This window comes from Thamnophis sirtalis, unplaced genomic scaffold (assembly GCF_051295495.1).
Source record: "Thamnophis sirtalis isolate CommonGarterSnake01/CBP01778 unplaced genomic scaffold, rThaSir2_p1.2 scaffold_15, whole genome shotgun sequence".
In the NCBI taxonomy this organism is placed as follows: domain Eukaryota; kingdom Metazoa; phylum Chordata; class Lepidosauria; order Squamata; family Natricidae; genus Thamnophis; species Thamnophis sirtalis.
The window spans coordinates 23,143,989-23,161,462 of record NW_028261395.1 but is presented as its reverse complement, the minus strand read 5'-3'; the positions used below and the strand labels follow the sequence as shown (position 1 = coordinate 23,161,462).

At 42.5% G+C, this 17,474-nt stretch overlaps 1 protein-coding gene across 2 annotated transcripts in view; it reads right to left on the bottom strand.

Annotated features, from left to right (window-relative positions):
- The window catches only part of VCL (vinculin), a 93,024-nt gene that overhangs the window by 46,066 nt on the left and 29,484 nt on the right, over positions 1-17,474 (bottom strand). For both annotated transcript variants that reach the window (XM_087702331.1, XM_087702332.1), the window contains exons 3-6: positions 12,871-13,021; positions 10,543-10,651; positions 3,334-3,456; positions 774-934 (exon numbers count right to left, since the gene is read on the bottom strand). In XM_087702331.1, the coding sequence (XP_087558457.1) occupies positions 774-934; positions 3,334-3,456; positions 10,543-10,651; positions 12,871-13,021 (544 nt within the window). The remainder of the gene's footprint in view (positions 1-773; positions 935-3,333; positions 3,457-10,542; positions 10,652-12,870; positions 13,022-17,474) is intronic.

Genomic DNA, 17,474 nt, shown 5'->3' with positions numbered 1-17,474 from the left:
TTTAGCTTCTGCACAGCTTAACACAAGCAGCTGATTGTCGGTTGGATGGGCCTCCCGATGATCAGCTGTTCCAGGCTGCATGGATTGCCACTACCTATTGCCGCTTCTGCACGCCTGTTTTCGGCCTCCACGTGCCTCATTTCTGCCCATTATGATCCTCGCCGCACAGAACGGGCAGAAAATGGAGCATGCAGAGGCCAAAAATGGGGCGCACAGAGGCTGAAAACAGGGCGCACAGAGGCAGCAATAGGGTATGGCAATCCCTGCAGCCTGAAACAGCTGATCGTTGGGAGGCCGATCCAACTGACAATCAGCTGCTTATGCTAATCAGACTGTTTGCTAAAAGGAGTCTGTTTGCTGCAAAGGGGCAAATTGCTGGGAGGCAGAGGCAGAGTTTTTTCCCCTTGTGCTAATCAGGCTAAACTGAAACTGAAACAGGCTGTTCTCTATTTGCTGCAAGGAGGCAAATTGCTGGGAGACAGAGGCAGATTTTTTTTCTTGTTTTCCTCCCCAAAAGCTAGGTGCGTTTTTATACTTCGGAGCATCTTATACTACAAAAAATGCAGTATAGGAAATCTGCAGGGCAGTTTTAAAATATTCTCACTATATTTAATGTTCTGCTAACAAAGGAATTACATTATCCTAAAGGTAAAATTATATACCAAATTAACTAACATCACTTTGTAAATTAGTTCGGGTTTTTTTTTTTAATGGGTTCCTATTTTTACATGTCTAATCCTAGATCCCTCTCAACCTAGACAGAACACACCCACCTTGCTGGCCCAAGCATCTTCATCCCAGGAAGTCAGCTGCAATACACGGATTATTTCATTTATTTCTGTACTCATCTTCTCCACTGTAAATTTGCGGTTTTTCAAGGCTTCCTCGATTCCCTGGCTCCGAGAGTTTTTAGTTGTTACAAAAATCTTCATTGCTGCAGAAATGACACAGAGGGTCAAACGATATCAGGAAGATACACTAAGAAATGTCCTTTTACATAAACATGGGCAGAATAAATGAAGATACCCTATGGCCACTTCCCCGAATTGATTATAATAGTAGAATATGATACAAATGTAAGGAAAGAAAAAAGAAGAAAACAGCTTAGAAAGCATAAAGAAAAAAAATACATAAGTGACTTCCAACCTTCATCACAACTATTTAAACAATTGTAGTTACTCTTCACTCCCTCCAAAGTTACATTTATCTCTTTATCCCATACCCCATATTTGTTTATCTATAAACAAATCCATAAATTATTTTTTCAGTCTTGTTGTCAAGCAGAAAGCCCAAAAAGGGTAGCCAGAAGTAATATCTTATTTTGATCTTGATCAAATAAACTATATTTATATCCCTTCCTTTTACTTCTAACAGACTTAATCTTTTGTTCATTCAAACACCGTTGTAGGATTTGATTTATCTTGATTTCTTCTTTGTCCTATGGCAGAGTTAAATCCACTTTTGATATCATTTCTATCTTGACAGATAAAATTTGTTTCACATCTAACATTTCTTCAAAAACATCTTTTGGACATAGCCCAGTGATGGTTAACCTTTTGGCACAGAGTGCCAAAAGCTTGCATGCATAAGGCAATGCATGTGTACCCGTGCATGTGCACATGACCCCTCTGTGTGCACCCTGCCCCACGCATTTGTGCACAACCCCCCTTGTGCACCCCAACCTACACATGTGCATGATACCCACACAAGTGCGTGTGAACCCCCATGCATGACACCCCCCCACACATGCACCCTGCCTTCTGCACATGTGCGGCAGAGACCCAAAATTTAGCTGGCCGGCGGGAGGTGCACACGCATGCACAGCAGAACTGAGCTGGGGTGACAGCTCTTGTACCCCGAGAGAGGGCTCTGTGTGCCTGCTGTGGCACATGTGTCATAGATTTGCCATCACGAACGTAGCCTATCCATAGAAGCACCATCGTTACTGACATTGTTGATAATTGGAGCTATTACTTTCGGAATTCCATTCTTCAAGTCTTTAAAAAAATGCTTGTGCAATTCACATTTGCAGATTTTTTCTTTTTTTTAAATAATCAGAAGGAGCATTTTCTTCCTTGTCAAGATTTCAAGCGCAGACTGTCAGTGTTAAGTAACATTTCCTTCCTTAATCACAATTATTGCTATTGTTTGAGCTAAACATTTGTGCTTTTCAACAAATGTAGAGACTTGATCTGAAATCAAACAGTAGCAAGATCTTAATCTGAACTGCAGTGCCCACTCAAGGCAAGTCTCACAAATATAACAATATATAAATAGCCCATCCATTCACATGTCTCAGGAAGCCCATCTTCCAGAACATAAATAGGAGATATGTAGGCTATGTCAGCTGAGAACGTCTCCACCCCACCAGACAGCCACAAATAAAACCATAGATTTAATTATACAGTAGGGTTTATCAGCAGGGTGCATTTGATTTAAATCAAGTTGGTTTAAATCACTAGTAAAAAGACTTGATTTAAATCAACTCGATTTAAATCATAATTTTTAAAGAGCAACTGTCATCTCTTTCCTGCAGTGGCTCCTCCTCTGTCCCACTGTTGACTCAACGACCGTTCCATTCACTTTAATGGGACAGCTGGTAACATGGCAGTGACACATCTTCACTGCCACCATTGTTAGCCAGGGTGGATTTGATTTAAATCAAGTCGATTTAAATCATAATTTTTAAAGAGCAACTGTCATCTCTGTCCCACAGCAGCTCCTCCTCTGACCTGCTGTTTGTGACTCACCGACAATCCGAATACAGGGTGAAATTCAGCGGGTTCTGACAGGTTCTGGAGAACCTATAGGGGAAATTTTGAGTAGTTCAAAGAACCAGTAAATACCACCTCTGGCTGGCCCCAGAGTGGGGTGGGAGTGGGGATTTTGCAGTATCCTTTCCCTGCCATGCCTACCAAGCCACACCCACAAAAATTGAATTTCACCACTGTCTGAATATTGCAGGATATGCAGCATCATACTACATAATTAAGCTCCATTTCATGCTGAATAAACTAAATTATTAATGTATCTTAAAAAGAAAACTACCTTAAGATAGATTTTTACTTCAAAAGCATTTTATTAAAATAAAGTTGATAAAAATAATTTTAAAAATCCAATTTAATTTTTTAAAAAAATCCAATTTAATTTTTTTTAAATCCGATTTTTATTTTTTTTAAAAACATCCTCGATTTGTATCCAGCCTGTTTATCAGACATATAAGAATGTTTGAACACCTTTCACTATGCGTATTCCTCTGCTTCACAAATGTATGGTACATGTCTTCCTTCACGCAACCCCATGGTCTCCATACGTGCTTTGATCGAGGCTTACCTGAAATAAGGACAGGGAGGAGCTCCTTCACTGTGTTCATGGAGTTGACCAGCATGACTCGGTGCTCCTGATGAGTAAGTTCTTGCTGCCGCTCGTCAATCATCTTGGCCATCTTGGTCATTCCTACATCAAGGAAATGGAAGAAGCTGTCTCCAAGAAGCCACGTTTTGAGATTTCAGGCAAGAGCAAATTGCATTAAAGAACAACTGAAAATGCTCTTTCTCTTCTGGGAAAGTTGTCACTGTTGATCATGAGCCAATCTAAAACTGAATGTACCATAATTTTGCTGGGTTCGTTTGAAAAAGAACACCAAAACGTGAGAATGTTTTGAATTATAGTCAAAATATCTTCCCCCCCAAAATGGTGAATCAATGGGACATTTAGCAATATATGGCCCTTTTGGGCTTTTATTGAATTGCCTGTTTAAGGAAAGCAATGAAAATAGAAGGGCTTGCTTGTCTGGGACACATTTCAATTGCCCAAAACTCTTATGCCATCAGATATATCCATTCATTCAGAGTTGTCTGTATATTATGACATAATGAATCAGGGAAACAATATCATCACAGAAAGAACCAGAAGGTCCATAAACCCTCATTTGACCTCTGCCATTCACTTACTCTCTTGCCCTTAAGCAAGTTACTTTCTATTTGCACTGATTTTCCTACAGCCGTGTTACAAAAATTACTTCCATTAAGCTCATCAAGTATTTCTTTCCCCCTACCCTTCAGTTGTGCCCAATTCTCAGAGGCTGCTTGGGCAAGTCTCTGCAGTTTTCTTGCGATGTTTTTTTTTTCAGAAGTGGTTGCCATTGCCTTCTTCCTAGGGCTGAGAGACTGTGACTGGCCCAAGGTCACCCACCTGGCTTTATGCCTAAGGCAGGACCTGCTACTACAGGTCTCGGATTTTTTAGACTGATTCCTTAACCACCACACCCAAACTATTTCTCCATATAGGTATTGTGATAGAAGAAGACACTAGATGTTATTGTTTTAAATGAGATGGTCTTTGTGTTTGTTTATGTGTGTATAAAACATTGCTCCATGTAAAATATTTTCACAGCAAGTACCGTATTTTTCAGAGTATAAGATGCATCTCCCCCCCCTAAAAGAGGGTGAAAATTTGGGTGTATCTTATATACTGAATGTAGCTCCACCAAACCCACCGGCCCACACCCTTTGGCCTTCGCCTCCCAGCAATTTACCTCCTTGCAGCAAATGGGAAAATGGGGCTTGCAGAGGTGGCAATAGGCTATGGCAATCTCTGCAGCCTGAAACCGCTGATCATTGGGAGGTCCTAGCTGAAACTGAAAGTGAAATGGACTGTTTGCAGTTTGCTGCAAGGGGCAAATTGCTGGGAGGCAGAGGCAGATTTTCCCCCCCTTCTATTCAGGCTAAACTGAAACAAGCTGTTTGCTGCAAGGGGGTAAGTCAATAACTATAAATACCTATAGAATGTTCAAATTATTAGACTTTTTTTATAAAGACTACTTTATTGTTGTTCTAGACAACTTAACAAAATGAAGAAGCTTTTTAAAATAAATGTTTGATCTGAAGAGGCCCAGTGCTATTCTTTTAAATAGCAGAGAAAAGAGATCCACAGTATATATACCATATTTTTCAGAGTATGACACTCTGGACTATAAGACGCACCTACCTTTTTTGGGGAGAAAAACAAGAAAAGAAAAATTCTGCCTTTGCCTCCTAGCATCCATCCGGTATTCATCTGGCCCGTTTACCACAGCCCATTCACTGCCACCGCAGCCCATTTATGGCCACCACGGCCCATTCGCACCACCGTGGCCCATTTGCTGTGGCCCATTCACCATGGCCTATTTGTCACCTCTGCGGCCCATTCGGCATAGCCCATTCGGCGCCGCTGATCCCTGCTGCCTGGAACTGCCCGAAAATGTGACACCCAGAAGCCAAAAACGGCTGAAGGGTGGGTGGGCGGGGCTTGGGCAACATTCGATGTATAAGACGCACCGCAATTTTCACCCACTTTACGGGGAGGGAAGTGAGTCTTTTACTCTGAAAAGTACGGTAGTTACCTGAACCCTGATCTCAAAGACTTTTCAAGAACAGCTACTTCCAACACTCAGAGTTACCATGGCATGTTAAGATGAGCATAACATATTATTTCAGAGGAAGACAAATACCAACAACGACATAAATAAGAAGCAGAACGTTTAGTTTCAGGAAGTAGTGAGCTGTTTAACACCAGTGGCAGGTGGGTGGTGTTAGCCCCTAACCCAATGCCATCCCTGGCAGCTACACAGTGGGTCAGGATTCAATAGGAGATTGTTCTGCATTGTTATACAAAGCTATGCTTTTGAGTTCGTTTCCAAGGCATTTAGTTGGCAAGACTGGGCATTCTTTCCCCAAAGAGATGGATGGAAAACAATCAATAAATTATAAGCAGAATCTGCTTAGGAGAAACAACAGCCATTCTTGAATTTCAATTTCCCAGCTTAAATGATATTTGGGAAAGAATAAATATAGTCTCTGCACAAACTTGTTTTGCAAGCTTACTGAAAAGCAATCTCTTCAAATGTCAATCTTAACAAATTGGCTGTTTCATAAGTAATTCATTACACTCAGTGATCAGCAGGAAAAGGCAGGCAAGAAAGAGGAGAAGATACTGAGGGAGCTCATGCAAATAGATCAGCCCTGCTTAGTGGGACACCCCTCCTTGCTTCCAGTTCACAAAGTTAAGAAAGATAAGTTGCCATCTGGGGATTATAGAGATTGGTAGGAGGTTCTCCCAAGTTCTTGGGGGGCGTGCAAGGACGCTTTTTGGTTTTTGGGAAAGCAAAATACGGGCTAAACCAAAATACGGGTGAACTGAAGGCGAGATGAGTGAGAGAGAGATGAGAGAGGGGGGAAGAAAGAAAGAGAGACAGAGAGGGAGACAGACAGAGAGAGAGAGTAAGAGAGAGACAGAGAGAGATACCTGTTTTCACAGTAAACACTGGGAACCACAAAACCTGGGTAGCAGAAGTGGGTTCCCACTGGTTCGGACCAGTTCAGCCAAGTAGGTAGTAACTCAGCCTGCCACGCCCCCCAAACCGGTTCTCTCGGAGGCGCCGTAGGTGCCACCATCTTGTTTTTTGCTTCTGCACATGTGCAGAAGCATTTTTAGTTTTGCACATGAGCACATAGCACGCGTCAAGCAAGCGGACCTAAAGTGTGCCCTGAGTGAACCAGCAGTAGCAGCAGTTGGAACCCACTCTTGCTGGGTAGGCATGGCTGGGGGGGGGGGGGTCATGTCATTGGGTAGGAGTGAGTGATGTCGAGTTGGCCACCCAACTTTTGTGGTTGCTGGTGTTTTCTTTTCTGTGGGAAACTGGTCCAAATGGCTCCTTGAGTGTTTAAAGTTGCAGACCCCTGGCCTATGGGGAAGAGGGGCTAGAGCGGGGTGCCTCGTCAAAGGATCTCAACAGGCTGGGTATACAATTACTTCTGCATTAAGGATGCTTTTGGGGCAACACTTCCCAATTGTCTTCTATCTTTCTGTTATAGCTGTATTCCTTGGTTCGTTCTGGAGTCATTGATGAGAGAGGTGTGGTGCCTCCTAATTGTAGATCTCATAAAAAAGCATCACGTATGAGAAACCAGTTCAGCCTCACTGGCATCATCTGGGCCAATAGCAGGAAAGGAAACTTGCCAACCAAGAAACTCAATGGAAGTAGGTACCTTAAATTGTGAAATTCTTGGGAGACAATCAGATGCCAGATACCTTTCTATCACACTTTATACTAGATATACTATATCTATACTAGATACCATGCAAAGATAATAAGAGGAAATCATTAGATCAATTGTTGACTGCCAGCCCATTAAAATACCCCCCCTCATTTTAGAAAGTTTTCTTAAAAACCAAACCGGTCACACACTCCCAGCAAATTAAGAATATAAATGAGAAACAAAAGCCGGTATATCCAACATTGGCTATTTCTGAAGTTTGTTCTTCGCACTTAAGACACATTCAAATGCAAACAAGACAGCCAGTTTGGTCTAGTGGTGAAGACATCAGGCTAAAAAGTGGGAGTCTGTGAGTTCAAATCCCACCTTAGCCATTACCGTATTTTTCGAAGTATAAGACGCACCAAGATTTTGAAGAGGCAAATTAAAAAAAAAGTTTTTGCACTCTATAGACCTCCCAAAAATGGCCTGTTTTTTTGTGAAAACAGGCCTGTTTTTTGTTTTTAAAAAAGGGGGGGCATGCATAGCCTTTAGGAGGCTTGTAGAGTGCTCTTGGGGGCTGGGGAAAATGAGCAAAAACCGGTCCATTTTTTGCTCATTTCTGCCCTCCCCAGCCCCCAGGAGCACTCTGGAAGCCTCCTAAAGGCTATGCACGGCCATTTTGGTGAAGGGGGTGGGGTTTTGAAAGGCCAAAAATGCTTTATTCAGTGTATAAGACGCACCCAGATTTTCACCCTCTTTTTTGAGGGAAAAAGTTGTGTCTTATATTCTGAAAACTACGCTAACTCTAGCCGGGTGACTCTGGGCCAGTCAGCCCAACTTACTTCACAGAGGTAGTTGTTGTGAGGAAAATAAGAGAAACAGGAACACTATGTTTGCTGCCCTGAGTTATTTGTAAAAATAATAAATGCCGTGTCCAAAGAAATGAAATAACCATCTGATTCACCCTCTCTCCTCCCCCCCCCACTTTTTAAAAAAATATTGTACATTTTTCTTGGGTTTGCATCAGTTTCAACTTTGCAACAGCAAAATACTTGTTGTATCCTAATTTTTTACAATATACATACTATTATACCTCCTAGTTTCAACCATTTAGGTCTTGTTCATACAATATCATGTTTATATCTATTGTTTCCATATTTCTAGCATACATCTCTATATATTTATCTTTCTAAATATTTTACTTTACACTTTTATACCATCTTGCCATAATATTGCTTACAGTAAATATTCTTCTATCATTATATTTGTACTTATTTCTGATTCATTAATCATCTAATCTAAGTTAATTTTCTAATCTTTGCATCTGTTATCTAACCAATTATACCATGCATCCCAAACTAAATAGTATTCTGTTCCTCCTTTGTCTTTAATTTCCATTGTCAACCTGCCCATCTTGGTACAATCTAATATTTTCTTTATTACCATTTCCCCTTTCCCTCCTTCCATTGGTCCATATCAGGAACCTTTTGCTCTTCTCCGCATTATAACACCATGATGGCGAACCTCTGGGGAGGCATTTCTTAGGGCACGCAAGGCGTTGCCCTGTCAGCTCCAGTGCGCATGCTGTTTTCGCATGCTGGCCAGCTGATTTCGGCTTTCATTTTCGGCCATTTTTCGCCCTAGCAAAAAACCGCCCAACACGCAAACTTGAAGTTTGGAAACAGGACGTTTCCAGCCTCTGGAGTCCGCTTTCAAAAAAAAAACCGGCTCCTAGAAAGCCTCTGAAGCCTGGAAAGGGCGAAAAATGGATCCACCGTGCCATCATGCCAAAGGCAGGGGAAGGGCAGAGGGCACGTGCGCATGCGTGGGAACAACACACATGCACATGACCCCCCGCTCTCCTCCCACTTTGCACATGATGGCAAAAAGGTTAGCCATCACTGTTATAACAAGAAGGAAAAAGAGTAAGGGATCCCAGGACTGCTCCACCCTCCGACTCTGCATTCCTTTCTGAATTCCCTCACAAACATTCCACTTGGCCATCCCTTGGGGGGTCAGTGTGGATACCACAGGGACAGCTGCAACAAAATTGAAAAGAAGGCTGCAAAAGAGGCATAGCCAGGGTCAGAGAAAGGTAGCTCAAGAAGCTGTGATCTGGAGCAAAAGAGGGATGTGTTCATACCATATCCAAAAGTTTGCATATCCAATTCCTGGGGTTAGAGAAATCAAGGAGGAGCAAAGGGGGCGGCTGGTAAACATTTAAAGTGTCAGCTGTGTAAAGCAATATGGTGCACAGCATTTAGTCCAGCAACTGGCAAGAGTTTAAGAGAAAGATGCAATAAACCATGATTGTTCATTGAGTCATTCATGGCTCAATGCGTTGTAGAAATCCAATCATTTGTGGTCTTCTTGCTAAACCTTTGAATGATGGAGTGCTAACTGTGCAAGATGGCTCTTATTATTCTTTTAGATTAGATTAATAGAGATGGAAGGGACCTTGTAGGTCATCTAGTCCAACCCCCTGCCCAAGAAGGAGACCCTATATCATTTCTGTCAAATGGCAGTCCAGTCTCTTCTTGAAAGCCTCCAGTGGTGAAGCTCCCACAACTTCCGAAAGCAATTTCTGTTCCATTGGTTAATTGTTCTCACTGTCAGAAAGTTCTTCCTTATTTCTAGGTTGAATCTCTCCTTGGTAAGTTTCCATACATTATTCCTTGTCTAACCTTTGGGTGCTTTGGAAAACAGCTTGACCACCTCCTCTCTATGGGATATTGGAAGGCTGCTATCATGTCTCCCATGGTCCTTCTCTTCACTAAAACCTGATGCAGTACTCTGAGTGTGGTCTTACTAGGGCTTTATAGAGTGGTATTAGTACCTCCCTTGATCTTGACTTTATCCCTCTGTTAATGCAATTTAGGATTGCATTGGCTTTTTTGGCTGCTGCTGCAAATTGCTGACTCATAATTAGCTGGTTGTCCACTAAGACTGCAAGATCCCTCTTAGCGTTACTGCTACTAAGCCTGGTTTCACCCAGTCTGTATGTGTCCTTTTGGGTTTTTTTTACCTAAGTGTAGGACGTTACTTTTCTCTACATAAAATTTTATTTTGTTAGATAGGGCCCAGGGTTCAAATCTGTCAAGATCCTTCTGGATCTTGAGCCTATCTTCCAGGGTGTTAGCTATTCCTGCCAGCTTAGTATCATAGTATAGTATAGTATTTATTGTCACTGTACAAAATAAATATAACGAAATTGGTTGTGTCATCTGCAAATTTGGTAAGTTCCCCCGCTATTCCCTCATCTAAGTCATTTATGAAGATATTAAAGAGTACTGGGCCTAAGACAGATCCTTGTGGTACCCCACCACTTTCTTCTTTCCATGTAGACGTAGACCCATTAAGGAATTTGGCCACTACTTCTCTGCATTGCTTTTTAAGGGTAATGAATTCCCCACACACAGCTCAGGAGAAACCAAGGATCCCACCTTCTAGAAGGTTCTGGGTGAAAACAACACACCAATCCCCAGAAAGGGGCAGAGTCAGAGACATCTAAGGGCTTTCTAACCTGGTCCCAGATTCTTCGTGTATGTCACCAGGTCTTCCATTGTCTCCACCACTTCAGCCACAGTGAGGTATTCTAGGATTCCTTTGCATACACGGATGATTCTACGGACCTGAAATAAAATAAATACAACTATGAAATAATTGAGTGGATTTCCCCCCCCCCTTTTGTTACCAACCAATTGCTTTACATTAAACTTAGGCAAGAAAAACCAAAAGTACACCTATAGACTGGGCGAAACCAGGCTTAATAGCAGAAACTGTGACAGGGATCTTGGAGTCTTAGTGGACAACCAACTAAATATGACCCAGCAGTGTGCAGCGGCAGACAAAAAAGCCAATGCAATCCTAAGTTGCATTTTCAGAGGGATACAATCAAGATCAAGTGAGATACTAATATCACTCTATTAAGCCCTACTAAGATCATACCAGTGGCGGGTTCAGGATCCCGTTGCAACCAGTACGGTGCAACGGGGCCGGGCATCCACCACATGAACACACGCAGCACACGGATGCATACTTACTGCCCGCGACGTCTCTGTGACGCTCCAGTTGCTCAGCGGAGCGTTGCACAGGCACCATATGCTCCCTGCATGGAAGCCCCCAAAACCTCAAATACCAGTAAGGAGCACGGGCGGGCAGGCAGGCAGGTGGGCCCTCCAGAGCACCATACCATACCGGAACGGTACCTGGTGCTCCCGGCAGGCACCGGTACGCTTGTACCGGAGAGTACCAGTCGTAACCCACCACTGGACCACACCTAGAGGACTGCATCCAGTTTTGGTCACCACACTATAACAAAGATGTTGAGACTCTAGAAAAAGTGCAGAGAAGAGCAACCAGGATGATGAGGGGACTGGAGGCAAAAACATAAAATGAACGGTTACAGGAACTGGACCTGGCTAGTCTAGTGAAGAGAAGAACCAGGGGAGACATGAGAGCAGTCTTCCAATATTTGAGGGGCTGCCCACAGAGAGGAAGAGGTCACTGAAAGCTTTCAAGAAGAGGCTGGACTGCCATCTGTCAGAAATAGTCTAGGAGCTCCTGCTTGGGTGGGGGGTTGTACTAGATTATCTGCAAGGTCCCTTTCAACTCTGTTAATCTTAACTAAAAGACTAATAAGAGCAAATAATAATAATAATAACAACAACAACATCTTGCACAGTTAACGGTCCGTAGTTCAAAAGTTTAACAAGAAGATCACAAATGATTTGGTTTCTATAACACATTGAGCCATGAATGATAGTTAATAAACAATTGTGGTTTATTGCATGTAAGTCCAAACTATGTGAGGGCTTCTTGGGCAGTGTGAACTCATTCTAATTCTGCCTTCACCCATGTCTGTCTCTTTGAGTTAACATTCAGATGTTGCCATTCTACCAACAAACACAAAAATATTGCCAGGAGGCAAGTTTGCTTCTAGTTAAAAGTTCTTTGTGGTGGAGAATGTGTATAAATTTTTTAAAAAGCTGGTTTGAGAATATACAGGTGAAACTTGAAAAATTAGAATACCGTGCAAAAGTTCATTTATTTCAGTAATGCAACTTAAAAGGTGAAACTAATATATGAGATAAGATTCGTTACATGCAAAGCAAGATAGTTCAAGCTGTGATTTGTCATAATTGTGATGATTATGGCGTACAGCTCATGAAAACCCCAAATCCACCATCTCAGAAAATTAGAATATTACATGCAATCAATAAAACAAGGATTGTACATAGAACAATATCAGACCTCTGAAAAGTATAAGCATGCATATGTACTCAGTACTTGGTTTGGGCCCATTTTGCAGCAATGCGTCATGGCATGGAAGCTATCAGCCTATGGCATTGCTGAGATGTTATGGAAGACCAGGATGCTTCAACAGCGGCCTTCAGCTCTTCTGCATTGTTCGGTCTCATGTCTCTCATCTTTCTCTTGACAATACCCCATAGATTCTCTATGGGGTTCAGGTCAGACAAGTTTGCTGGCCAAAGCACAGTAATCCCACAGTCATTGAACCAGTTTTTGGTGCTTTTGTCAAAAATTGCTCTCATCAGAAAAGAGGACTTTGGACCCCTGAGCAACAGGACTTTGGACCACTGTGCTTCATTAAGACCAGGGTCAACGCAGCTGTCTACCAGGAGATTTTGGAGCACTTCAATCTTCCTTCCGCAGACAAGATTTATGGGGATGCTGACTTCATTTTCCAGCCGCCCACACTGCCAAAAGCACCAAAACCTGGTTCAATGACTGTTGGATTACTGTGCTTGATTGGCCAGCAAACCTGTCTGACCTGAACCCCTGCTTCCAACCCACCGATGCATTATATTGCAGTTATTAGAAATCTCACCTCGGCTTCATCAAAGGTCAAAAGTAAATCCGACGTCCCTGAAAGGATTCCTCGGGATCCATCGATCAGGTAATCACGAGCAGGTACCGAATAAGGATCCGTTTGGAGCATCTGAGCTGCCTGGACAAGTTTTGTGCAAGCATTTTCCACTCTGTAAATAAGGATAATGAAAGCAAAATTAATGTTGGCCCTGTTACCTCCAGGAATACGGCTGAGAGGAATTTAGGTAGTCCTCGAACTTACGATGGACCTCCCCAGGGCTAGTTACAACCTGGGTTTGGATTTCTGACAACCACACCTCCTCCCTCCATGGTCGTCTGACTGTATTTGGGCATCAGCAAAAGGCCCACCCCTTCAGCCATTTGTGGCATCCTGTGGTCACATGATTTGTGATGTTGTTTTTGCCAGAGTCTGGTGTTCGCTTCCGGTATCTGACCAAAAAACTTTAAATCCCGCGGACCACTAATATGATCTGCCTAATGACCAGCTGGGTGGGCATGGCTAGGTGGGCATGGGTGAGTATGGCCAACTCGATGTCACTCACATTGAGGGGCGCCTCGCCAGTCTCTACTTGCTCCTCCTCTCCCAGCCACTCCTTCCTCCCTGCCCAGGTTCCATAGGGCCCCAAGAGGAAGCAGTTTCTGGAACTAAGCATCCACCAGGAGAAAGAGTTGCCAAAAAAGCTGGCTCAGTTCAAATTGGATCTGACTGAGAAGGAAGCTCAGTAGAAGTCCCTCACTGAGGACTACAAGCATAGGTTTTCCAAGCAGAGGGAAGACCTGCAGGAGTGCAAGGCCAGGTACCAACACCTGGAGGCTCAGCGGGCTGAGATGGTCAGCCAGTTCCAGGCCATGATGCAGTCCTACAGGAACAAAGCCCTCTAGCTCTTCGCCACCAGCGGAGCTTCCCTCTAGCCTTTGCCCAAAGCCCCGCACCAGGAAGCTGAAGCAGACCCCAAGTCGGAATTTCTGCCCCCCTCTGATCCACACAAAAAGACCCCAAATAGGGAGACACTCTGCAGCAACACAAGCGCTCATTGCACGTATCCATCCCAGGGGCCATAATTTGAGGACCCCTGATTTAGTGCAATATAAAAAATGCAAATAATTTTTCTGCAGACCACCAAAATTTTCTCACAGACCACCAGTTGGGGACTGCTACTTTATGGACATTAGTCTTTCTTAATGACTTGTAAAAATGACATTTGCTTTACAACAACCATGTTCGCTTAATGACAGCCACAAAAACAGTTGTAAAGTCAGACATGGTCATATGGTAACTTGGTGCAACTTTTGACTATGATTCTGAGCTCAATTATAGCCACAATTCAGGGACAACCTGTATCCCTCCTTGAAAGTCTCTCACTTGTGCAACATAATTATTATTTCATGCAAAGATACACCACAATTTGGAGCTGCCAGATATATTTGGAATTTCGGCAATGGATCTGTCCACAAAATGACTTTCCCTGTAGATGAAATCAATCACAAACACCAATTTTCCCAGGAGGAGGAATTGATAGGGTTAAAAGAGTAGATCAATCAAATAGATCATTCTGCGGTGGGTTTTGAGCCCTCAAATTTAAGATGATTTTTCTGAGCCCAGCTTTCAATGCCAGTGCTCATTTCACAAAGAGAAAGCAGTTTATCCTCAAGGGTGGGTTTACCAGGATAATATTCCAAGTCTCACACCATCCCCTCAAGAACAGGATAAAATATTCATTTCACAGAAGGGAAACTGTTGAGGTTCAAAATAACTCACCTCACACAAGCCGCAAACAAATATTTTGTCACAAACACACCTCACACAAGCCACAAACAAACTAAATAGACTCAAAACTGTAGAAATGTTGGTAGATTTTAGGAGAAACCCTCCTATACTACCACCTCTTACAATACTAGACAACACAGTATCAACAGTAGAGATCTTCAAATTTCTATCATATCTGAAGACTTAAAATGGACACCTAACATCAAAAACGTCATCATAAAAGCACAACAAAGAATGTTCTTTCTGCATCAACTCAGAAAGCTCAAATTGCCCAAGGAGCTGCTGATTCTGTTCTTCAGAGGAATGATTGAGTCTGTCATCTGCACCTCTATAATTGTCTGGTTTGGCTCTGCAACCAAACAAGATAAACATAGACTTCAACGGATAATTATAACTACAGAAAAAACAATTGCTATCAACCTGCCTTCCATTGAGGACCTGTACACGAGTCAAAAAGAGGGCCGTGAAAATATCTACAGACCCCTCACATCCTAGACATAAATTGTTTCAACTTCTACCCTCAAAATGACACTATAGAGCACTGCCCACCAGAACAACAAGACACAAGGACAGTTTTTCCCCGAACGCCATCACTGTACTAAACAACTAATTCCCACAACACTATCAAATTATTTACTAAGCCTGTATTACTATTATTCTTCTCATACTTCCTAGTACCCATCTCTTCCCACTTATGACTATAACCATGTTGCTTATATCTTTACAATTTATATTGTTTTGTTTCTTAGTATGATTTGATTGCTTATTAGTAACCTATGACTATCACTAAATGTTGTACCTTATGATTCCTGATGAATGTATTCTATTTTATTTTTCTTTATGTACACTGAGAGCATATGAACCAAAGACAAATTCCTTGTGTGTCCAATCACACATGGCCAATAAAGTATTCTATTCTATTCTATTCTATTCTATTCTATTCTATTCTATTCTATTCTATTCTATTCTATCATTTTCCAAAGAACAGAACAAAATATTCATTTCACAGAAGGGAAAGTGTTGAGTTTCAATATAACACACCTCACACAAGCTGCAAACAAACCTTCTGACAACTACCTTTTTTTAAGAAACAGGCAAAACGTACAACACACATTTCGTTATGATCTTATGTTTTCGAAGAGGCCAGCCCACCCACAACACCACCCTCCTGTTGCTTTTCTGTTATTTTGTCTTGGCTAACCAAGAAGCCTTCTAAATAAAATGCTGGACTGGAATCTCCGTCCTATTTTTACTATCTGAAAATGACTCCGATTCCCAATTTGGGTTTAGACGCTTTCTAAAAAACAAAATGGGATGGAAATATGACCTCAGTATTTCATCTAGTAGCACGCAGCTTTCCAAGTATTTTAAGAAATATTTTTCAAAAAATAAAAGAAAAACAGATATAAAGAATGATCCAGGGGTGAAATCTAGAAAGTTCTGACAGGTTCCGGAGAACCAGCAGCAGAAATTTTGACTAGTTCGGAGAACCGGCAGCTTAAATTTTTACTAGTTTGGAGAACCAGCAGCTGAAATTTTGAGTAGTTTGGAGAACCAGTAACGAAAATTCTGAGTAATTTGGAGAACCGGTTAGCTGAAATTTTGAGTAGTTTGGAGCACCGGCAGTGGAAATTTTGAGTACTTCAGAGAACTGGCAAATGCCACCTCTGGCTGGTCCCAGAGTGTGGTGGGAATTGAGATTTTGTAGTATCCTTCCCCTGCCACGGCCACCAAGCCACACCATGCCACGGCCACAGAACCAGTAATAAAATATTTGAATTTCACCACTGGAGTGATCCCATCTAGCCAAATAGCATCGTGCAGATTTTTACTGAAAATCATTTATTGTAATCTATTGTAAGGTCAGGGGTGGGTGGGGGGAAAGGACAGTATTTCTGAAAACAAACAAAGAAGGTTCCTGTAAATAAATACAAACAGCCAATCTGGGAATTTTCTACCAATACATAAAAATCCAGAAAAATTGATTAGCATGGAAAAAATGGAAAAATCTGCCACAAGATCAAGTAAATTCAAATTTTAAAACCAAGTCCTTATTTAACCACTGTTTCAACAGCCTCAGATAGCATTTCTGTCTATTGTAAAATGTTGTGCCCTCTCCCCTCCCCTGTGGTCACACAATTGCTATGTAGGTGAGGAGTCGGCAATCTTAAACATTCAAAGAGCCACAAAGATCCTAACTGGAACACACACACACACATCCAGTCAATTCTGGAGTCAACTGGAAGTCTGGTTCCCCCATCATAGAGTCTCCTCCTAGTCTGCAGTCTTTTTTCCTCTGACAACCAGAAGTCCGGTTCCCCCACCATACTGTCTCCTTTGCAGCATCCTTTTTCCTCTATCTGACCTAACTGAAAGCCCTATCAATTATGGAGCTGACCGGTGACAGGGAGTCACAGCAGAGGGATGAAGGAGCCACATGAGACTCCAGAGCTGCAGGTTGCCGACCCGATTTAGGTGCTTGGCAGCCTGTTCGCGCTTATAACAAGTTGCCAAGTGCCCTGTGATCATGTGATCACCACCTGCAGTCTTCTCTGCAGGTTTCCCCAGAAAGTCAATGGGGAAGACAGCAGAAAGGCTGCAAGCTGCTGCCACCTGCCACACAGCTGAAACTCCCTGCCAAACACATCACAGGCACTCACTCCTTCACAAGCACAAGAGCTGCCTGCCGAATATCCCTGGAGATCTGAACTTTGTTTCTGCAGCCCCCATGAAGGAACTCATCCGAAAGGTTGCCAGAACGGAACTAGGAAATGGAGCAATTCTTTTCCACTCATGAAGGGAAGACCAACTCCTTCAACATGGTGGAGAAAGAT